Consider the following 23,919-nt stretch of genomic DNA (forward strand, 5'->3'; position numbering starts at 1 on the left):
GAGAGGGGTCCGGCTTAAGGATATAAAATTGAACACTGTCACCCTGTATGTGGTAGGTAAAGCTCGGGAAATTGCTCTACTAGTTGTGGGTAGGGTCGTTTTCCATTATGGGACTCCTTATTGCGCAGCTTAAATTCTATCCTACAGTTTAGTCAGAGAGAATGTCTTGCTGTTAAGTGTCTCTAAGTGACAGGGATTCAGGTATATTTAATTTTAAAAAGTGTCTAGAGCCCAAATAATTTGCTCAAATAATTTAAAAGAAAAAACTTTGATTTGGTTTTGCAAATGATGCTGGCCTTATTTTTTCCCCTAGAACCTTCCTCAAGATCACATAAAGTTTTGAAGACCAGTGGTAAGTCCTAAAATATCTTTTCTTTTTCATTCTTGCTGTTATCCACTGAGTCAAACCATACAAAAGCATAAACACCATATAAATTGACAGATTTTATTAACTTCTATAAGTAATAGAGCCCCATTATATAATGTAAAGCCAAATGACATAAAATATCTGCAATGTAGATAACTGGTATAAAAATATTAATATCACTATTATGTAAAGAAATTCCGTATGTCAAAGAGAAGAGACAAAGGACTCTCTTTTAAAGGGCAGAGGGGTATCTGGGTGGCGTAGTCGGTTAAGCATCCAACTCTTGGTTTCAGCTCAGGTCATGATCTCGTGGTCAGGGATTGAGCCCTGCATCAGGATCCACACTCAGTTCAAAGTCTGCTTCAGATTCTCTCTCTCTCAAATAAATAAATAAATATTTTTTAAATAAATAAAAATCAAAGGCAAAGAATGTAATTGGGCAGTATCACAGAAAAAAAACACAAATCATGAATAAAATTTATAAATGGTCACTCAAGTTAATAATCTGAAAAATCATTTAAATACATTTAAAGGAGATAGAGAAGGGAAAGCTATAAGCTCAACCAAAAAAATACAGAAAAACAGGCACTCCAAAATGAATAGTGTATAAATATCTGCAACCCTTGTGGAGCAAAATTTGGTAATGCCCATTTAAATTTAAAATACACATTTACTCCTGACTCAACAATTTCCCTTCTTTCACCTTTATAAATTTCACAGTGTACACTTCCTATATATAAGTGCTCCCCCAAGTGTGGCTAGATCCAAGTGTGTGTGTTCTCTGCAGCACATAAAATGCCCATCAAGTAGAAAAGAGTCCAATAAATTGTAGTATATCCTGGAATACTATGTGGAATATTCTGTAGTAGTCAAAAAGAATGGAATACCTCTCTACCTACGACAAGTGTGTCCACATATATTTAGCAGGAAATACAATGCTGCATATTGCACTTTTATTTTAAAAACAAAACCATGCATTGTGGTGGGCTGGGGCCAGTGGGTATGGGAGCTGGGAAGAGGACCATCAAACTGCTATAAGTATGGTAACTTCCACAGGGTGGGATTTGCTGAGAGGAATCGATCACTGTTTTCTTGATATGCTTTCATAATTAAACAGTGTTTAAAGATGAGCCACATGTCATCGAGGTATCTGAAAGGGAGTCTGTCAGGATGTGGCTAGGTACACCTTCCCCAGAAACCCACCTGAACTGCTCCTTAGCACAGTGCCAAGGTGACCCTGGTATTAAATGCTATCTGTATTGTTCAGTGAAAACCAATAAAATGTTTAAAAACTAACAAAAGCATAGCCTTGTGTTTAAGTGACTTTCATGGCTTAGGGCATGTACTTCAGATAATACATATTTGGGGGGAAGATTTTGAAACTTATTAACATGAACTAGTCTGTTGCCCTCAGGGATTAAGAAAGGTACTTGACACTCAGATGTATGTAAGGTTTTTTCTTTTCTACATATACTACAGGCTATATAACAAGGATAACTGAGAGACATTTTCTGAAAATGAAGTCTAAAGGGCCCCAATGCCTCTTGGGCTTCAGTTATTGACAAGTTTTAAAATCCTGTAAAATAGGGGTACTAACATATGCATGCAGTACATTTTTAAACCTTAAAATTAATTCTTTTAAAATCTTTTATTTTTCAGAAGCAGCACAAGACATCCAAAAGGTAAACACTATTACATTTCTTATTTTGAAATGTTTACTTAGGCACCCCGTATAGATACCCTTATATATCTCACCCCCAGCCCGTATTCCAAAGGTAAGCAATTATTTTACAGTTTGAGATGGATTTAAGTAACGATTCATCCTTATAACCTCCCTCTTCCTCTGGCTTCATTTCTCAGAACTAAGGTAATGATTTCTTCATCCCCCTCTCACCTCAAAAGCTGTAAGGTTTCCTAGGGTGTACTACACATATCCTAAGGACTAGTGTGACGCACCCCACATTGCCCTGCACCTCTAAGCATATAAGACCAAGGCTCCTGCCTCCCGTATGTTGCCCTCTTATCAAAACATCAGCCTTTGGTCACAGAGATCCCCTTCTAAGAATATGGGCTGGCTACTAGTATGAGAAGCATGATGAGAAGTATAATGAAACTTCATCATATGAAGTTTGGACTTTTCTTCCTCTGATAAAAGGTTAGGAGAGAGGAGGACTAAAAATGATATGCTCTATTGGAAGATGTCTATCAAAATTTATTACCTATGAAGAATAGATATTGTATCCTGACCTGAGTAAACCATGTCCCATTGTCTACTGACTAATTATCTAGGTTAACAATTCTTAGAGAATGGATTGTGGGTTTTGTTTAATGTTCTATATCTGTAAGGATGCAGTTGTGAAACTCTTTCCCCACAATTCCACTGTAGCACTCCTGAGCACAGGGCCTAAGTAACCTTATTAATAAATGCTGTATCTTTCCAATAAGTCCAATCACATGTCTAAAAATCAACAGTCTTACCTCAAAGTAATTTTCTTAATTAGAGCATGTGAATTTTTTTTCAAGTAGCACATATTTGGAAGCTTTTGAAACTTATTAGTTGGTTATTCTCCTGAAATACAGCATGAAATTTTGATTTTTTTAAATCTACATTGTTTTCATAAACAAGTACTGCAGAAGGCGCCCTCCTCTTTAAGGCAGCCAAACTAAGATCATGGAGCTAGGCTCTGGTTCATATTAGGTAGAAGGGATCACTCCACCAGTCCTCAGGATGGAATCTCAAGAGCTTGTTGGAAACTTTCGACAATAGTGATCAAGCCAAGTCTCCATATGGGGACTAACTAAACCTCATAAAATTTGAAGACAAGAAAGAAGTAAAGCAAAGTACTTTTTCCTTAGTGGTAAAATTCCATCTCCTAACAAGAACAAACAATACCAAATGCAAGGAGAACAGATTTACTAATGGTTAAAGAGTTTATAACAGGAAACATTCCTTAATAATAGCTTCGTATTTCTCCCAGAATACATATTCTAAGGCCGTGCGTGCGTGCATGTGTGTATGTGTGTGTGTGTGTGTGTGTGTGTGTGTGTGTGTAGACAAAAGGGAAGGAAGGAGGGAGAGAGAGAGCAAGAGCAAGAAAGAGAAGGGGGCTGTTAAAGTCATGCTTGGATTCAGGTATAGATTCAAATCCATTTCTGTCAATCCTATGCTATAAGATGACAGGCAAGTTGCTAACCTTACCAAGACTTAGTTTGCTAATGTACATAATCATTATAAGACTAAATGCAAAAATGTATTTTTAAAAGTACTTAGTACAGGGATGCCTGGCTAGCTCAGTCAGCGGAGCATGTGACTCTCTATCCCGGGATTGTGAGTTCAAGCCCCACATTGGGTGTAGAGATTACTTAAAACTAAAATCTTAAAAGAAAAAGTACTTAGTACAGAATATGGAGCAAAGCAAGTGCTCCACAAATAGTAGCTATCATCGTCTTATTATTAATGGCTATAAGGCTAAGAATGTAGAAAAATGGGGAGGAGGAAATGTTCATCATGGTTCTACTGAAATTGAGATATCTAAACCACATACGTTATGTCAAATCCACATACTGATTATTTCTCCATCTAAGAGCTATTTCAGTTCTCCTAATGATTTACTTTATGTAAAATATCAGTTTCCAAAGTCCTGCTATCTTCCTTTCAAGTAATTACCTTAAAAAATATCTTTTGATATTAAAAATTCAGGTTTTCTAATTTTCTAAAGTGTCTGGGAATCTTTCTGGGATGGAAGATTTTAAGGAGGTATTACTTCTGGCTGTTCACAAAATCCTTTTGTTACACTTTCAGATTGTTTTGTCATGACTTCACTAGTTAATACTAACTAATTTTATAAAACATAGTTACTGGGTGTCTGTATTTTATAACATGATACCAGTACAATCTGAGTAAGAAATAAGGGAGAGATACTAAAGGGTAAAGAAAAAAAATAGAGCCATAAATAAAATAAAATATTATATATATATATTTAGTGTGTATATATCCATATATGTGCATATTCATACATTCCTAGGCCTCAAATGGTCAACAATTTGATTGTGTGGAAAAAAAAAAGCAAAAGATTAAATGAGATTCTTTTTAATTTCAAAGTTTTCATGGAAAAATAGCATTCAGGATGAAATTTTATTCTTGTCTTCCCTACTCTTCCTTCCTGGTATACAGGCAGGCAGGCAGATAGAAAGACATATTGTTAGCAGGTTATTTCAAGGTAATATGTATCCCAATTTCATCGACAAGTGATGAAAAATTCTTGCTAATTTTCATTCTTCTAATTTGACATTTCTAATAGGTTACTATAGTGTTTTGACCAGAAAATATGTCCTTGCTACTAATGAGTTTGAACAGTTCTTAACCCTTTCAACTCTTTGAAGCTAATTCTTATACCTACAGAGGGCGTCAGAGGACTGTCCACTCCCTCTATCTGCACAATTCAGCTCCGTCAAGAAAGGTTACAAGTTATAAACGACTCCATTGGGTTTTTTTTTTAATTAGAAATTGTTAATGTCACAATATTTTATTTCCTAACAAGTATCTAAATATTACTTAATTAAATGTATTTTGAAAGAAAGTAAAATGTTTATTAAATTAACAATGGATTAAGTTACATGTCTGCAACAAAGGCTAGAATTAATAAACCAAAAATTTGCCTAGAATCTATAAACCAAGGCAATGCCAGTCAGGTGCATCGTAGGTCTGCAGATTTCAGGGAAAGCTTTAAGGTGTGGAGTCGGATTACTGACAGAGGCTTCTCATATACCAGAAATCACAAAAAAACTCCTGGGAGTCAAGCATCAGATAGAAACCAGATACAATGGCCCTTGATACCTATATATGTTCATTTATATAATGTTATTTACCAAGTGTACATTATTAGAAGTATTTAAGAGTTTTCTGTATTTTGCTGATTCCCTGCATTAGGGTAAGGGGTTTGGAGTCAGACTTAAGTTTGTGCCCTAGCCTTTCTACTGACTGGAGAGATCCTGGATTTCCTTATGTGAAATTGGTACAATCATGTCTAATTCACTGAGTGACTATGAACATTAAGTGTGGAGAATGTCTGCAAATGGCCTAACCTATTTCTAAGTAAATATCAGTTCCTGTCCTTTCAGCCCCTTTTGTAAAAATCTGAAGAGGTGCTTTTCAACTCCATTAATATCAACAACATGTACTGATCATTGGCTTTATGAACATTATAGTCCAGCGAGAGAAGCAATGTGTAAAACCAAGAAAGCGTCATATGTTATGTGTCCATGTCATGGCAGTTCAATCAATATGTTTCTATCCACTTCAGGTTTCCAGAGAGGAAGGGTCTCCCCAGCGGACCTCAACCCGGCCATCTCCCGCCCAGAGGAACAACCAGCCAAGCAGTTCTGCCATTATCAACGTGCTTCGTGGGGGTGGAGCCATCAGAAACATCTGGACAGACCACCAGATCAGACAAGCCTTATTTCCCAGTCGTCGGTCCCCTCAGGAGAACGAGGATGATGAAGATGATTATCAGATGTTCGTGCCGTCCTTCTCCTCCTCAGATCTGAACTCTACCAGACTGTGTGAAGACAGCACTTCCAGTCGCCCTTGCAGTTGGCACATGGGACAGATTGAGCCCACAGAGACCACCAGCTCCAGCCACCGGGTTGTCAGGCGGGCCAGTAGCGCTGGTGAGAGCAATACATGCACTCCTGAAATAAGAATTAGGGACAGTGGTGGCTCTCAGTACAGCCCCCGAAGGGAACTACAGAGTGACCCTAAAACAGAAGGGCAGGATGGAATGACTCCCTTTGGGTCATCTATAGAGTTGACTATTGATGATATAGACCATGTCTATGATAACATAAGTTACGAGGACTTAAAACTAATGGTTGCAAAACGGGAAGAAGCTGAATCCACACCCCTCAAAATAGCCAGGGACTCTGTTCGCCCCAAGAGCACCCCAGAGCTAGCCTTCTCAAAGAAGCAAGCTGGCCACGAGAAGAGCTCTCTGCACACAAAAAGGGATGGAGCTCTAACAGGTTGCCAGGCATCCAACCAAAGCACACACGAACTCCAGATGGTTGAGGAAAACATCTATGATACCATAGGGCTCCCAGATGCACCCTCGCTGGATTTTAACTGCAGCAGCCTGAAGCGTCCCAAGAGGAGCACCTTCTTAGGTCTGGAAGCCGACTTTGCCTGCTGTGACAGTCTGAGGCCCTTCATTTCCCAGGATAGCCTCCAGTTCAGTGAGGATGAAGCTCCTTACCACCAGGGGCCTTCTGATAATGATTATTTGAGTTTGCTCTATAACTCTTTCAGCTGTAACCTATCTATAGGTGATAAATCTATATCTGATAAGTTGTCTGAAGAAGTAGATGAAATCTGGAATGACCTGGAAAATTACATCAAGAAAAACGAAGTCAAAGCTAGAGACCGGCTCCTCGCAGCATTTCCTGTCAGCAAAGATGACGTGCCAGACAGGCTGCACTCCGAGAGCACACCTGAGCTGGGCAGAGATGCGGCGCATTCTGTGTCTACCCTCTCGCTTCCTGAAGGTCACACCTTCCTCACGCCCCTGAAAGACAAGCCTGGCAGAGCTGGCCGGGCCAACTGCCCTTTTGAAGAGGACCTGATTTCTAAAGAAGCCTCCTTTATGAGTCTTAACCGGCTGTCTTTGGCCAGTGAAACACCTCCCATGGAAAACCCCTATGACTTGGCCAACAGCAGCAGTCTGTCCCAACCAGACTTGGAAATCCCTGACGCCGGGATGGATGTCAGTGATAAGACAAGAAGCAGGGTTTTTATGATGGCCAGGCAGTATAGTCAGAAGATCAAGAAGGCAAATCAACTTTTAAAAGTGAGAAGCCCAGAGTTGGAACAGCCACTGGCCAGCCAGCAGCATAAATCCACGCACAAAGACCTGGCAGCCATCTTGGAAGAAAAGAAGCAAGGGGGTCCTGCCATCGGTACGTTCCTTCACACTGCTTTCCCTCCTTCTTGAAATTAGGATGAGAGGGCAGCTTTCAGGTTCTAAAAGTCCTCGAAATGGTGAGAACGTTGCCACTCAGACATTCGTTCTCTCAAATTGAGACCACAGACCTAACTACAAACACCTACAAGGCCATGACTAATCTTTTCCCACTTTAGCTCACAGAGTCGCACAAGTCGGAGCCAAGATTCGGTTCTCGGAGATTTTGTTGTTTGTATAACGCTGTCTCTACAGACTTGATATTTTAAGAAGTTTTCACTAATCTGAAGTATGAAAAATAGCAATCAGTTGAACTTGTGGCAGGTAGAGCTTTTCCCTGTGTATCACTGTGCCGGGACGTGTCATGGCTCGTGTCAGCTTTGAAGATTTGGAAGCATGTGGAATAGGGTTGCTCCAGAATCCTAACAAAAATGCCCACTCATCCTGACAGATGAATAGGAGGCTTTTCCCACTTTTAAAAAGCTGTCCATCCTATATACCTCAGATGTTTTCTCATGTATTTCTCTTACCAGTTGACTTTTTTAAATAGTTGCCATAGAATAGCTGGTGTCATGCATTTAATACTGTCTCACTTGGTATTCTCAGCTTCCAAAAAGTATAATTCTTTCAATCAAGCTTCCTTTGTGGGGCAGAAAACTGGGATCTCAGGTATGATATCGGTATGATTAGGACTAAAGGAAGGTTTGACTTCTTTCTCTGTTATAAAAAAGTACAGAGACAAAATCTGATACTGAGAACACAGATGCAAATGAGACACATGATTGTCATGGAAAGAAGAAACCCAAGGACCCTGGCTCTCACCTTAGGAGCTTTTCACCTCTGGACCCAGAAAGATTTCTGAGGTTAGGCCCAGGAATCTGCAATTTAAAACAGTGTGTCCTTTTGATCCTATTTTAAGAATCCCAACCCTAGATTTTCTGACAAAGGACCACCTTGGTATCAAATGAGAGGAGACCTGTCTCCAATTAAAAGTAGAACCCAGATGGCTCAATATCAAGGCACATTCAGGTAGTTAGGATGGTGACATGGCTCATCTGGCCAGATTGATGCCACTAGCCCCCTTTCTTTGAGATTGATTTCTTTATCTCTGCAGAAAGTGAGTAAGAAGGAGATATCCAAATCCTAAATGAAGCCACAAGTTACAACAAGAATCTATAGGGAATTTTAAGTTTGGGAGTGTTTAAGAATTGTCCAAAGCTTTAATCTTTTTCTAGAGCTACTCATACAGTTTCATAATAAATAGGGAAGGTAAGCTATCTTCCTACCTAAAAGAAATTGCTGAAATTTCTACCTAAAGGATTTTACGGACTCTCTTGAATTGTTGTTCTTTTTAAATAAAGTGAAGGTGAAAAGTGATTTTTGTATGAATGTGAGAGACGAGATGCCATGTATTTTTCTCCTTGCAAGAATTTGTTTGAATTAATTTGTGTACCTTTTCCATTGCTAGCGTTGCTAAGCTGGTTGTTGTTACACATGGAAAAAGTGACAGAGTTCCAGCTGTGGAAGGGCTGTTTGGGGCATAGATGGCACTGGAAACAGTAGTGCATGCACAATGCAACCACCAACTCAACATGGAAGGAATAGAATAAGGTTTCTGATGATGAAGGATTATACCAGACTGTTGTTTAAAAAGTGGTAATTGCCTGAGCCAGGTTGTTTTGAACATGGACCATTCATTAAGTTGCAAAACTCAAACCTTGATAGAAGCACGTCCTTCAATGTAGAATCATTAGGGCTTACAACCACCTTGAATAGTCTTCTTTTTTTATCCACCTTTTAAGTATTCATAGATGTCCCTTTGGGGTTTTCTTTTGCTTTTTACTTTTGGTTTATTTTCCATTTGTTTTGCCTATTGATGTCTTCTTAGGATCCTATGGGATCTTTTTCTCAGCTCTGCGTCTGGGTCCTTTCTTGACATGGTGGGTTACTACCGACGTTCTCCCCAACAGAGAGGAGGAGATCTCTAAAGTCATCTTCTGAGAGTGGGGTCTCCACCGCTATCTGGCAGGAGCACGTCCCTAGGGCCTGCCATCTCTCGGACCTGAGGAATCTTCCATCTGGGTGGATCGAGACCACTTCCTGTGCCCACTAGGCTTTCAATCAGTTGACATGATGACTCCTTTTCTCTCTCTTGTTTATCTGGGCACAGGACGTCATAATCGAACGGACCGATTCTCCAGACTTCTTCGTATGGGCCTTGCCACTTTGCCAGGAGCTTGCTCTCGGTGTTGTACGGAAGGAGGAACGCCCTATTCACCTGCTGAAACTCTCGAGCACCTTTATTGAACTCTCTGGCGGGGGTCTACAGGCCCCTGGTCAGATTTCTGCCTCTAAATCACCCATCCAGGTCTAGTGACTCCCACTGTTCAGAGCCTGTTGTAGCATGCCGGCATTCCTGTGTAGTCAGGCCTCCCCCCTTGATAGTCTTTGAGGCAAACAAGGCCTTTGGGTTCCTTTTTTGTGATGTTTTACATGGGAGAAAGCCTCATATAGGCTGGAGGAATTTTCCTGTTTGTGTAGAGAAGGCAAAATAACATTTTATGCTTTGGTCTACATCTCAAGCAGCATCAGAAGCTTTGATTGTAATCCTCTGTCTTGAAAACAGTGTATTTCATACTTATCTCAGCAAGGATCACTTTCAGTTTTTATCTGGAATTCTAAGAACACCTCCTCTTAAACTTACAGAGGATAAATAAACCAGACACAGCCCTGAGGTTGTCACATAATGATAACATATATATTGTATACAGGATATCGATGCCAGAACTAAGGATGATGGGGAACTTTGATCTAGCTGACTAATACTAAGGTTTTTAGACCAGAGGTGTCATCTTGGACTGGTTATTTCCTATAAGTCTGGTTAAAGAAATCTGTTTAATGACAGATGTTGTTTTGGAAGCATTCTTTTATTTACATTGCCATTGAACAAATTACAGGCTCTCTTAGAGTGCCAGCTGAGACAGACAAAACACAAATCCCTAAAACTTAGAAAGGTATAGTATATTGGTCTATTCATGTGATACTTTTTATTCCAAATTTATAAATGGTCAACTTTTTATTATCCAAAGATAAACTGTGCCCATTTTGAGTTATCTATAGGAAACATTTTGGTCAAAGACTATATTCCTGCCTCTTTTTTTTTTTTTTTTTTTCCTCTACTATGCCCCAGATTTTCTAGGCTGCCCATCCACTCTCTGTGGTATGGTCTTAGGGAAAGCACATCCATTTTTAACCCTAGGCTTAAAATAAAATGCAGTCCAAAAATTGTTTGAATAATTATGTAGTTCTTGAGACCAATTTGTATCTAGAATTATGCTTGGTGCTCTGCAAGGATTGTTCTCCAAGATTAAGTGCTCATGGACTAGCTAAAATGATAAACTAGCCCATGTAAAACAACTAGCAACACAAGATTATGTGTGTGTGTACATGCATGTCCATGCATTTGTGTAGCGTATAGCTAAATAATATGGCCCACACTAAGAATATAAGATTTCAGAGGAGAGAAATGGGTTAGAAAATGATTCATGGAAGGGGTAGGGCTTATAGAGGGTCTTTAGCTATAAATAAGATTTGATTAAGCAAAGGAAGAAGAAGAAGAAGAGTGTGATTAAGGAAGAAAGAGGCATGAAAAACACTGTGGTTATCTTGGTTTCAGGTCATCTGGCCTATCGTGTTCTAAAGTCAAAAGCTAATTGTTCTTACACAACTTTATGGTTAAACATTGGTACTCAAATAGGTTAACCAGATGTTTTCATTAGCTCTCATTGTATTCTCCAAAATTGTCATCTTTGGGACTTTATGAAGGTTAGGGCCTTCCTGACTTAGCTTTGGGATCATATTCAGGGCCACAGCATAGAGGAGAATGGTTTGGGCAGAATCATTTGACAATCAGGTGCCACTAATTACCAGCGACTGTCTCAAGGTCTAGCTGCCATTGTTTGGGCTATTAACTATAAAGTTAATTAAATATTATAGATTTCAGAATGGCTAACATAGGCACTTTGGTGTTCACAGAAACTTTCAATCTCTTAAGGGGTTGCCAAATTTAATTGGTATTAAAAGTCTTTACCACTTAAGGAATAATAGCTCAAGTTTTTGTTACTAGGAATTCTAAACTAAGATTCTCTGTTATTCCAAGGAATTTGGGCTTAAAAACCTGGAGGATCTGATTATGGGATCTATGAAAACGTAAACAGATGATTTACTCCAATTTGGGAGATTTGGGAGGCAAACAATTTGAGAAGGTTGCAGTTAAAGGCACCCAGAATAACAGCCAATATCTTCTGTTCTAATAAAAGAGTTTAAAGAAATGGCAGAAACTCAACTAAATATTTTGTTTAAATTCAAGGAATAATTTGCTAACAACGGGCTACTAAAAATATTAATAGCTTAAAGAAGAAGGAAATGTAATGTCACTTGCTGGCCATCATATATGGGATAGCTCCTTTTGTAGAGACTGTGTAGATGTGGTGTGGGCAATTTATCGGATGCATGGAATTCTTTGATTCTAGGGCAGTCTCATGGGTACCTGGATTGGGTTGATTGGGGTGGGGGGGGCGGTGCAGTAGCTCTTGAAATTGACATCTTTGGGCTCTGTCTCTGAAATCATTCCTGCCCCAAGAGAGTATTCTATCCATAGCACGGTTCGGTTCTGTTAACATCTTTAGAAATGTCTGTATTAAGAAGTGGAGCAGAGAGGAGAATGGCCTCATAGCTGAATGTGAAGTGGCAATAGCTTTCATGGAGTAAAAGCCAAATCCTGTTCTGGACAAATACTAGAGGGTATTACATTATCAATTATATGCACAGATGACTCATTCTCAATATCTTAGGAGCATAGACTTTAGTGAATGGCTTCTTGGTGATGGGAAAGAAGATGCGGGTCAGTCAATACACATGGTTTTGAAATCCTGGAAAGGAGGCCCTCCTGTAGACACTGGTTTCCCAGACAGTGGCAGGAGACTGCTGCCCAGAAACAAGAAATACAGGAACAGCCACCAGGAGAGGACTCTTCTGGGAGTCCTTGTCTGAGAGCAGTCAAGGCTAATGAAAACCCAAAGGTAGCCACTGCATGGTAGATTGTATCATCTTCCTTTTAATGACTACTTATTTTTCATTGACCACGGTTTAAGTGCTGACCTTCTTGTTTTTACAATGCCTGTTTTGTTTTTGTTTTGTTTTGTTTTTTAGCATTGACACTATTTCATGCTTGTAAAGAACACTAGAAACTTTCATTACAAATAGCAAACATTTGCAGACCTAAAATAAAATAATCCAGAGTTAGATCAATTTAAATGAACCTTTAGGTGACATTCTTTTTACATTTTTATTTTTTATTAAACTATGGATTATTTTATTAGTTCGTGTTGCTTAGTATTCAATGATTAATGACTCATCTTCAAACTTAAAGGTCCTGTGTATTTAAATTTTTCAAAATGTTTGTTAAAGTGTTAGATTTTTATTTCTTTAATATTTGCATGTAGAAATCATCCCACGTATGTTTATTGTTTCCATATTTGCCTTCCAGGTGCCAGGATCGCTGAGTATTCCCAGCTGTATGACCAGATTGTGTTCAGAGAGACTCCTTGTAAGACTCAGAAGGATGGCTGGGCCAGCCCTCAAGAGCCCTCCAACCTCAGATCTACATCATCTTCCCAGGCCCAACTTAGCAGTGAGGATTGGCTTTTGCATTCAACCTATAGTAATGGAGAGTTAGTGGATTTCTGTCCCCGGCCAGAGCAAGACTTGAAGTCAAAACATCCTACTTTAGAGATCAGTACAAAAAGCATTCCAAGACAGCTGTCCACAGCTTGCTCTGTGCCTTCTCTTCAAACCTCTGACCCTCTGCTGTGCTCCTTGCAGAGACACAGTGTGATAGTCAGCCAGCCCAACAAAGATAACTCGTATCAGGGCCACCTCTACAATTCGTTGGGTCGGAAAAGCATCAGTGCGAAATCTCAGCCTTATAGCAGGTCTCAGTCCTCTTCTTCAATCTTGATAAACAAGTCGGTGGACTCCATCAGCTACCCTGGTGAAATGGGAAAGAAACAGCCACTGTCTATCCACAAAAGTTCGAGGTGTGAGAGTCACCAGGATTTGCTGCCAGCTATGGCTGACCCGTGTCAGCAGGGCCCTGAAAAACACTCAGATCTCACGCTCCGAGACTCACAGAAGGTTCTGGTAGTCAATAGAAATGTACCCTTAAATGCCCAAATAGCCACACAGAACTATTTTTCCAATTTCAAAGAGACTGAAGGAGACGAAGACGACTATGTGGAAATAAGATCTGAAGAAGACGAGTCAGAAGTAGAGCCATCCCATGGTCGGAGGAAGAAATCTGACCCAAGGATTGCAGAAGCTGACTTTTCGGAGGACCCCTGCACCAACAGCACCCCTTACTCTTTGAATAGTCCATGCACTCCAAAAAAGCCGATAAGTGACAAGCTTGGGATTTCACCCTACCTGGCATCGTACAGCGATTCGGACAAACTGAACGACTATCTCTGGAGGGGCCCGTCTCCCAACCAGCAAAATATTGTCCAGTCGCTGAGGGAAAAATTTCAGTGTCTCAGTTCAAGCAGCTTTGCCTGAGGTTCTTGGCAGAAGCCACCGAGTTACCGTCGCATTATGCTCCTACATGACAGATACTGACAGGTGTTTTCTATGTACCAGATTAAAACAATTTTGTAACAACCAGAAGTGTAAACCCTGCTTTCTTTTACAGCACAACTTTTTGAAACGGCTGACACTCCAGCCGGGACCGTACTGTAGAGCCAGTGTCAGCATCTAACAGTGTGTTCCTGATGCTGACTGTCTTCATGCTTCATGTAAGTCAATCTTACTTGAATATTTTTAGCCTTTGTTTTTTGTTTTGTTTTGTTTTGTTTTGTTTTTAACATCATGGCCATGATATCTGCTCCCGTATCCTGACAATAGTGCCCAGAGTCTAAGAAATGCAAGAGTCCTCTCCTATCATCCAGAAGCCACGAGTGGTTTTATTCTAGGACCCAAAGGCAGCAAGGAGACTTTTCCACATGTTTTAAAAAGGAAGAGAAACTAAAACTATTTCAAGGATCATGCTTATTATGCCTGGCATTTTGGTTACATTGGAAACAAGACCCTAGAGTAGCTTAAGCTAGAGATCCCGAATGGAAGTATACATGCTCGTCTCACTCTGCATCACTTACCCCTACGTCTGTTCACTCTATGGCAGAAATTGGGTAGCTATTGGACATTAGAAGGGAGCAAGACCAATATTTTCTGTAAGCATATATCCTTGCCTGTATTCCTGGATACGTTCTGGAGAATATGCTGCTTATCGTGTTGATTTTTGATTGCTGGAGTAACATAATTCCCTCAGGTGCTCAAAGGAAACTTCCCAACAAGAAAATGCAAATTGACTAACCTGTTAGAAAGGATGGGGAACAACTTGATGATCTCCTCATATTGCAGTTGAAGGCAGGGGTGGAAATAGGAACCCTTCGGGCTATTTTTTGTGCATATCTCTGATCAACACACAGTAAAACATGAGCCAACATAAAACACTTTCAGGCCAGCCTTTCCAGAGCAGTTTTTCATGTGTACTTTCCTGAGATTTGTACCTCAGCCAAATGACCTGATCCCAACCTTGAGGATTTCACTGGCTGCAATGAAATTTATTTTCCGAAGTCCGCATAACATGGGGGCCTTTTCTAATTGTTTTGAGGCACATAAAAGACAAGAATCTTTGCCTACTAAGCTCTGACTAATACCGTCTTTGATGTAATTGTGGTCTTCAACTAATGGTCCATTGTGATAATCATGTACTAATCTAAGGCTTTATGGAAGGAAACAGAAAAACGAAAACAAGATCTTGTGCGTAAAAAGCAAAATAAAAGAAGTGAAAGAGAAAGGTGAAGGCGGATCTGTTGCTATTTTATAAAAATGTTCTATTTTCTGGAAGACTCCAGTCGATGCAACAAGAATGTTTTCTCAAACACAAATGTTGTATTCTCCTTTCAAGCATTTTTACATTCTGGAACCCCTTCCCCGATGGGCTCAATTTTCATTTATGTATGTGTAGCAAAGGGGACCTGGGCTTTCATTTGAAGGCAAGCAGTGATACCGATTTCAATTGGTGACATCCAACCATAATTCTCTTCCTCTTTGTAAGTCCTGTTCCTCTTTTAACCATGAAACATCAGATGTAACCATCCTTATTTTACAAACAGGTACCTGTGGCATTCATTTTTCCTTTTAAGTAACAAAAAATAACCCAACTTTCTTGCTTCTCTATACTATTCTTTCTTCTTGTAGCTTATAAAACCAAGTCCATGTTGAATGGCATGGTTCTAGAAACATTCCTGCTTTCACTGCCTTTCTTTAAACTTGACACAAGTCTTTAATAGTGAGAGTATCAGAAAAGACAAGCCCTGTAGGAAAGTATATTCTTAGACTTGCTAGAGGTATCCCTAAGTGGTTTTTCAAACAGTTACTGATTCTTCTTGTCCTAAGAAAGCAATTTCCTATTTTTGCTTTTTTAGTTTGTGTGACCCCCAATTCTATATTGTCCATATTACTGTGGTGTCTTGCTCTTGGAAATTAATTCTTCACACCAGTGTCTCATTGCATGACTTTGATGTTGCCTATAGGAATACACCCTGCCGCACGAAGGGGGATGTCTTGCTGTATAAAATGTCTATGTGATTGTCTTTAGGTTCTAGGACAAATCTTTATAGATCACTTCTGTCAGCCAGGATGCAGATTTTGAGAGCTGTGTGTATATGTATAATCATGTTTGTATTTTTCCTCAATGTTACCAGTTAAATGCTTTTGTTTAAGATAGTTTCTTTTGGAGGTGGGTTAAGATTGTATATAATTGGGGGAAAAGTTATATGTACTTAAAAGTATGTCAAGTTCTTATTAGGTCTCTGTACTGAAGGTTCAATTTTTTTTTAAAGTTCACTTTTCACCTACTCTTTGTGCAAAAAAAAAATGCATCTAGGAAAAGATAGTTTAAATATTGTATATAAGATAATGAAAGTTAGTAATGCTCATTATTTAATAAAGTTTGTAAAGTGAAAGTAAATTATAGTGTGAATTGGTATGTTTATTCTAGGTAGGTCAAGGTTTTTCCAAACAAATTTAGTTCTAATATTTTGTCTTGTCTTGCAAGCCATGCAGACAGTGGCTCAGGGTTAATGACAATATACCACATTTCAGTGACAGAACATTTTCTGTATGTTTGGATCACTTTTAAAATAATGGTAAATGTTTTCTTGATCGGTGGCTAAATTAGATCAATCACTAGATTATATATATATATATACACTTTTGGTAGTAACAGAAGACATCTTTTAAACTATTTCATTATTGAATTAAAACAAAGCTTTGGGGGCACAAATTAATGTGGGATTTTTTTTGAGTATAACACTGTTCCAAATTTTTTTGACAAAAATTGTATATAGAACAGAAGCATGTTACTGCAAATTGGTAATTACAGACCATTTCTTAAGCAATTCTACTTCCAAATACAAGTATAATAACCTACCTCAACATAACGAAAATGTTACCTAACTTCTTTTTTTTTTTTTTTCCTAACTTCTTTATACAGAGGAAAATAACTTTTAAATTTTTCTTGAGAGTGTTAAAGTAGAGAATTTCTAAACTTCACATTGAGGATCCATCTGACTTATTTTTCTGTCTTGAGGTTGAAAGTAGATGGGGTTTTCTGTAAGTCATGAAAGGTCAATTTAGAGAAGTAAACAATGTCCTGTGTAAATTCCATTCATAAATCCTTAGGGAAAAGCAGAAAAATCTTAAAAATCAGGCTTGTAATGAACTATAAACACAGCTGTTAAATATGAATATTAACATTTTTGTTTTCTTTTGTTAAAAAGAATGTTTTTTAATCTCTAGTTTGAAGTGCAAATGTTAATAAGAGCTTTCCCATCCTTGTGCTCTGTTGGTTCAGCATCAGACACTTGATTTCGGCTCAGGTCATGATACTTGGGGTCATGAGATGGAGCCCATCCGGCTCTGCCCCTCCTCCTCAAATAATAAATAAATCTTAAAACAAAACACTCTCCCATCCTCTCTACATTACATAACTTCCACTATCAAGGCAGTGGTAATTGTGCTCAATTGTATCAGCCAGAAAGGGATTGCACTAAAAAGAAACTGCTTCAAACTTTTTGTTAATTTACATATGTCTTTAACTTAAACCTTGTTCTGTGGGTAAGACCTGGAGCTTTCTTAGGCATGCTTTTTCAATGATTTTGGTTTTTAAAAAAACATGGAAACATTATCATTTCCTCACATTTAGCTTCTCACATTTTTCTTTCCTTATGAGTGATCTAGACCATGAAACATCAAGATAATGTGGAATTATGCTGCATTAAAAAGGTTAATAAATGCAAAATATTGTTGCATATGATCATAAATTAATAAATTTCAGAATAGGGGTAGTGCATTTGAAAAAACCTTTTTTTTTTTTTTAACATTTGTTTGAGAGAATGAGGGTGAGGCAGATGGGAGGCAGAGGGAGACTGAGAGAATCCTCAAGCCAACTCCCCTCTGAGCATGGAGCCCAATGAGGGGCTTGATACAAGGACCCTGAGTTCATGACCTGAGCCTAAATCAAGAGTTGGCTGCTCAACATCAAGGAAATACAAATCACATCCACAATGAGATACCACCTCACACCAGTGAGAATGGCAAAAATCAACAAGACAGAAAACAACAGATGTTGGAGAGGATGTGGAGAAAGGGGAACCCTCTTGCACTGTTGGTGGGAATGTGAACTGGTACAGCCACTCGGAAAACTGTGGCGGTTCCTCAGAGAGTTAAAAATAGAACTGCCCTACGACCCAGCAATTGCACTGCTGGGGATTACCCCAAAGATACAGATATAGTGAAAGACTGAGACACCTGCACCCCAATGTTTTTTTTCACCCCAATGTTTATAGCAGCAATGTCCCCAATAGCCAAACTGTGGAAGGAGTCTCGGTGTCTGTCGAAAGATGAATGGATAGAGAAGATGTGCTCTATATATACAATGGAATATTACTCAGCCATCAGAAAGGACATACACCCACCATTTGCTTCAACATGGATGGAACTGGAGGGTATTATGCTGAGTGAAGTAAGTCAATCAGAAGACAATTATGGTTTCATAACAAAAAACTAAATGCTCTAAGAAAAAAAAGTTGGAAAAAAAAAAAAAAGTTGGCTGCTCAAACTACTGAGCCACCTGGGTGCCCCTGAAAACAACTCTTTTATAGGAGACCATAAATTTCTTTTTGGAAGAATATTCTAAAATTTAGCATGTGATTCATTTGACCCCTTGAGATGGAAGTATTTTTACTAGCTCTGCAGCATGCCTGACTATTTATTTATAGTGTTCCATATTTAATGATTGAATAGTCAAAAACTTGTTTGAACACAAAACATGAGAAAAACATTCAAATCAGAGACATGAAGGAGGGAAGAACAACAGGGACTACATTCCAATAGTAAAATTCACAGCAGCCACCCTCAGAAATCCAACATCTTGAGGTGCTTGGGTGGCTCAGTTGGTTAAGTGTCTGCCTTGGCTCAGATCAATGATCTCAGGGTCCTGGAACCGAGTCTGCTTTGGGCTCCCTGCTCAGCGAGGGAGTCTGCTTCTCCCTCTCCCTCTGCTCCTCCCATTCACGCTTGCTCTTGCTCTCTCTCAAAAAAATAAATCTTAAAGAAAAATCCAACATCCTTACTTGGAGTTTCTGTTGGGTGGGTCAGAGAAAAGCTGCTAGAATTCCAGGGATATTTACTCTGAGAGATTTCCAGATTTCTTTCAGACTAAGAATCTACATGGTAATGTAGAGTCAGGTGGTCAGGCCCCTCTCTGAAATTCCATTTAGCCAAAACACCTTTCCCAATAACTGGTTTTGAGGATGTTAGGACAACATAGAACAACCAAAAGTGCAGCTGTAAGGTTGAAGTCCGGTGAGGTAGAGGGGAGGGCCCAAAAGCTGTGATGTTCTGATGCCAGAGATAAACATGCCCAATTTACAATGGTGGTGCATGCCCATGAGCAAAATCCACTTTATGAAAAACAATAAAGCTTGATTTTCCTGACAATGGCTTAGACAGGATGCATCACACAATAGGGGGAAAAAAAGCTGCAAGCAGTTCTACTTCATTAGTTCTAAAACTGTGTTTATTCAGCTGAATGTAAAAGAACAGGGCTTGGAACGTGAGCAAATTATCTGCTCTGTGGGGCAAATACAAGCTCCCAAATGTCCTATTGTTTGAATGGCAAAGTATGGCTCTCCATGTGGTCCTCATATAATCATTCACGACCAGACCTTGCCCCAGAAGCTGAACCTGGCTTGCACATTTTTAAACAGTTTTAACATAAAAATCCCAATTCCCAGTTTCATTAAAAGAAAAAAAAAAAAGTCTGGCCTGTTTAGCCTGGACTCTGTGAGGCAACTCTGCGAGATCTGAGGGATTCTAAGGGCAAAAATCATGCTAAAACGTGGTGATTTGCTTTAACCTTTGGGGAGGCTGTTCCTTTGCTCTCCATTATAGACTTCATCAGATTTATTTATTTTTTTTTTAATATTTATTTATTTATGATAGTCACACACAGAGAGAGAGAAAGAGAGAGAGGCAGAGACACAGGCAGAGGGAGAAGCAGGCTCCATGCACCGGGAGCCCAACATGGGATTCGATCCCGGGTCTCCAGGATCGTGCCCTGGGCCAAAGGCAGGCACCAAACCGCTGCGCCACCCAGGGATCCCGACTTCATCAGATTTAAAGCAACCATGGAGCACTTGCATGCAGATGTTTTGGACAGAAAGTAAAGGCTCTTAAAACACGTCCTAGAAAAGTCTGCTGTACCTATTGCTTCTTTTGGGGGAAATTTTACATGTGGTTCACTTCACTAGTGTATGTCACCTGCCTGGCCTCCATAAGTCTCAAGTTTGTGAGATTAAATGTTCTCCATCCCATTCTTGTCTGATTTTATGAACTCACCTAAGGCTTAAACTTTGGTTCACACTGTTTCCTAAAACACCAACTCTAGCTTAGACTTCCCTCCTGAGTGCAAAGAGATTTTTTCCCCATGGGACATCACCTGAATTGTCACTTTCCCCAATCTAATATTCCTTTATTCCTCTGAACTCCTTCTCTGGTTTGTACCTTTGTTCTTGACCTGCTACAACAGCTTACAACCTGGCTGTTTTGCCACCATCTTTATCACATCCGGACTCATTCACCTCTATTCCCCTGGTCTTAGCCAGCATAAAATTTCTACACAAAAAACAGAATCAAATCCTCTACCAAGCCCTCCAAAACCTGTCTCTGTCTTTATAGGCACTACTCCCTTTGCCTGCATCGTCCTTCCCTGAAATCCAGGCAGGAGAAAGCCTGCATGGTCAACAACTCAGCTCAGAAATTACTGTGAAAAAAAAATATTACTATCCAGAACTGTGTAGGGGCTGGAATGTTACTCAACTTGCAAGCTAAAAGTTAGGCTGCATCAGACTCGTGGATTGCTGGCAGAAGATATGAGACTCGTCTGTCAAAGATAAAGGACATTATTTCTCCCAGCACAGCAGGCATGAGCTTCATTCACATTTGCATTGGTTCCCCTTGTTCCTCCAAACCCATGTGTGCAGAGTAGCCCAGGTGCATACTGGACACAGCTGGGGAATCCTGAATTTAGGAATCCGCAGTCATAAACGGCTAGTAGCAAATCTTTCTCATCTTTGCACCTGAAGGGAGCCATTATCTTTACTCTCTAGACAATAAACATATCTCCCCTCTGCCCCGGAGGGAGATACTATATCTTCCAAGGCTGTTTGCTATACAAATGTCCTTGCAGTTACAGCCTAGGATAAGACTAAGATAATGCAAGAAGAAATGCAAAATAAAAGCGATAGAGTTAAAAAAAAAAAAAAAAGCGATAGAGTTGTCTCAGAAACATGATGCAGTTCTGTGACATATAAATTTTTTTAGTGATCCAATATCCTTAAGGATACAGAAGGATGGTCACTCTAACCCAATGAGAATATAAGTTGGTATGAACTTTTCATAAATGAACCTTGGATCAATAATACCAAAAATTCATCTTTGACTCAGAAATTATACATCTAGGAATTTATTCAAAGAAAAGCATCAGCTGCAGTTAAAGATAAGGGGATCAAGTATCTCCAAGCCTTGCCTCACCTGCAGAGCTGGTTGATAATGATGTGGATTTTGCAGGTCAGCGTTGGTGTGGGCCACTCCTCAGGAGCTTTCGATGAGCTGCATTAGATTCAGAGCTTCTCTAAGTCCAAGCAAACCATTCAAGATTCAGGTGGTCCCTCCTGTGAGACCAAAGTCTCCTCATCCATACAAGGATGGATGGAAGTGCATTCTGTCCTGATCCTTGAAAAGTCCAAGTGTCCTCACTACACTTTTAACCTTCCTGGTATTTATGGGTTTGTCTCTTTGGCATTTGGACTACCCAAATCCCCGTGCTCCATTTCACTGATATCCTGGCTCACGTCCCAGGACGTATGCCCCTCTCACCATCTTTCCTTGATCACACTACTGTCTTGCTTTTTCCTCAACCACCTCTCCCTTGCTGCTATTCTTCCCCTATCTTTTCCTTGTGTCCTTCCATTCCATTGCTTAAACTCTTCTACATCCTCATCTTTTAAATTAAATAGTCCCTTTAATTCATTCATTTTTTTTTTACAATTTTATATATTTATTAATGAAAGACACACAGAGAGAGGCAGAGACACTTGTAGAGGGGGAAGCAGTCTCCCAGAGGGAAGCCAGATGTGGGACTTGATCCCAGAGCTCTAGGATCTCACTCTGAGCTGAAAGCAGATGCTCAACCACTGAGCCATCCAGGTGCCCTAATTCATTTCTTTTTTCAAACTAACATTTACCTCTTCCTTCAGGATGCTGTTCCTCCAAAGGCTGCCTTACAGAGAGGCTGTTCCTTTTCCAACAGTCCAACATCTCTGATTGGAGAGGTGGAGTCAGCACTCTCTCATTCCAGACTGTGGCTCACACGGTTCCTTCTACTCAGAACATTTGTTTCCAGCACCATCCTTTTCTTAGCTCCACTCTTAAGTCATCTTTAAGTATTGCCTTTGGGCATCATCTCCTTCAGGAAGCTTTTTATGACTCTCCAGGTCTAGGAAGATTCCTCTTTGCAGTACTCTTAAAAGCTCTGAACTATCATGCTTCTAACTTTCCATTCATATGCCTGTGTTCTACTGTATAGTTGTACAAAATAAACTCAGTGAGACCAGAGCTGTGCTTGTCTTGTTCACAGTTGATTCCTTGACTACATGCCCAGCATAGAGCCTGCTATAGAGCTAATGCACTCTCCTGCTATATATGTAGGAATATTATTTTAATTTCAAATACATATTCCTTATGCTGAAAATGAAATTTCTTTGGCTTGTGTCCAAATGTTATCTCAAAGTGCACCGAATGATCTCCATCCACTAGTGGAAGAGTATTAGTGAGTGAATTTTTAAAGGCCTCAACATAATGGAACCCTTTTAGTGTGGTTGGCCTTTGCTAAGCAGACTAATATATATTTGATTTTTGGGTAAATGAATCTAGACATATCTGTCAAAAGGAGATAATTGTCCTCATGAAACAAACCTGGGAATATGAAGGATCCTCAATTTATTTTCATAAATCTTTTTCTCTTTCCTATTCTTCTGTCTGGCAAATGTGTAATATGAGTGTGCAAGAACCCCCTTTCTTCTGGAATGTGAGCATCTGGGACTCAGGCTGTACTGACTTCAGGGCCAGGCCCGTGAGGGAGTGAAAGTGAACAGAAGACAAGGCCTCCACATCATCCACATCAGGATTCAAAGAGGTCAAGTCAAATATTTTAACTGGCTTGATCAGCACAGCCATTTGTTGTCCTGGACCTTTCAAAGAAAAATTTTTTTAAGGATTTTATTTGTTTATTCATGAGAGACACAAAGAATGAGAGAGAGAGAGAGACAGAGGCAGGCAGAGGGAGAAGCAGGTTCCATGCAGGAAGCCCCATGTGGAACTCGATCCCGGGACTCCAGGATCATGCCTCGGGCCAAAGGTGGAGCTAAACCGCTGAGCCACCAGCGGTTTCTTTGAGGCTGCCCTCAAAGAAATTTTTAAAAATTACATGCTAAGGTCACAATCCTCATATATTTTAATTAAGCATCAACTATTAAAAAGCAAACATGTGCCATTAACTTGTCCTACATGTCATGTACACAATGTTCCACCCTCATTTTGTTCCACTATTTCACAGCCAAAGCAGAGTGGGAGATCTAACAACTTTAATAGCATTTATTATAACTCATGATTCTCTGATTCAAAAAATGTTTTATTACCTTAATGTTAAAAATAGCAATTTATTTTCACCTAAAATTGTTTAAGATTAAAAAGTATAATATTAGTTCAGTTAAAAAAACATGCCTCTAGGTACAGGACATTATTACACTTGAATGTATCATCTATTAAAGATGTAGAGCATCACCTTAGAGGTGTGGATGGCCATGGGCTTCTGCTGATGACTGGGAACAGTCTCCAGAGGTGCTTTATCCAAAATGG

At 39.6% G+C, this 23,919-nt stretch overlaps 1 protein-coding gene across 4 annotated transcripts in view; it reads left to right on the plus strand.

Moving 5' to 3' along the window:
* Window positions 1-16,408, plus strand: part of PLEKHG1 (pleckstrin homology and RhoGEF domain containing G1) — a 224,422-nt gene extending 208,014 nt beyond the window's left edge. For all 4 annotated transcript variants that reach the window (XM_025422548.3, XM_035706881.2, XM_025422547.3 and 1 more), the window contains 4 exons: window positions 314-352; window positions 2,027-2,049; window positions 5,671-7,318; window positions 12,869-16,408. In XM_025422548.3, the coding sequence (XP_025278333.3) occupies window positions 314-352; window positions 2,027-2,049; window positions 5,671-7,318; window positions 12,869-13,932 (2,774 nt within the window). In that variant the 3' untranslated portion in view covers window positions 13,933-16,408. The remainder of the gene's footprint in view (window positions 1-313; window positions 353-2,026; window positions 2,050-5,670; window positions 7,319-12,868) is intronic.
* The last annotated feature ends 7,511 nt before the right edge of the window (window positions 16,409-23,919 follow it).

The sequence above is a fragment of the Canis lupus genome, chromosome 1 (assembly GCF_003254725.2).
Source record: "Canis lupus dingo isolate Sandy chromosome 1, ASM325472v2, whole genome shotgun sequence".
In the NCBI taxonomy this organism is placed as follows: domain Eukaryota; kingdom Metazoa; phylum Chordata; class Mammalia; order Carnivora; family Canidae; genus Canis; species Canis lupus.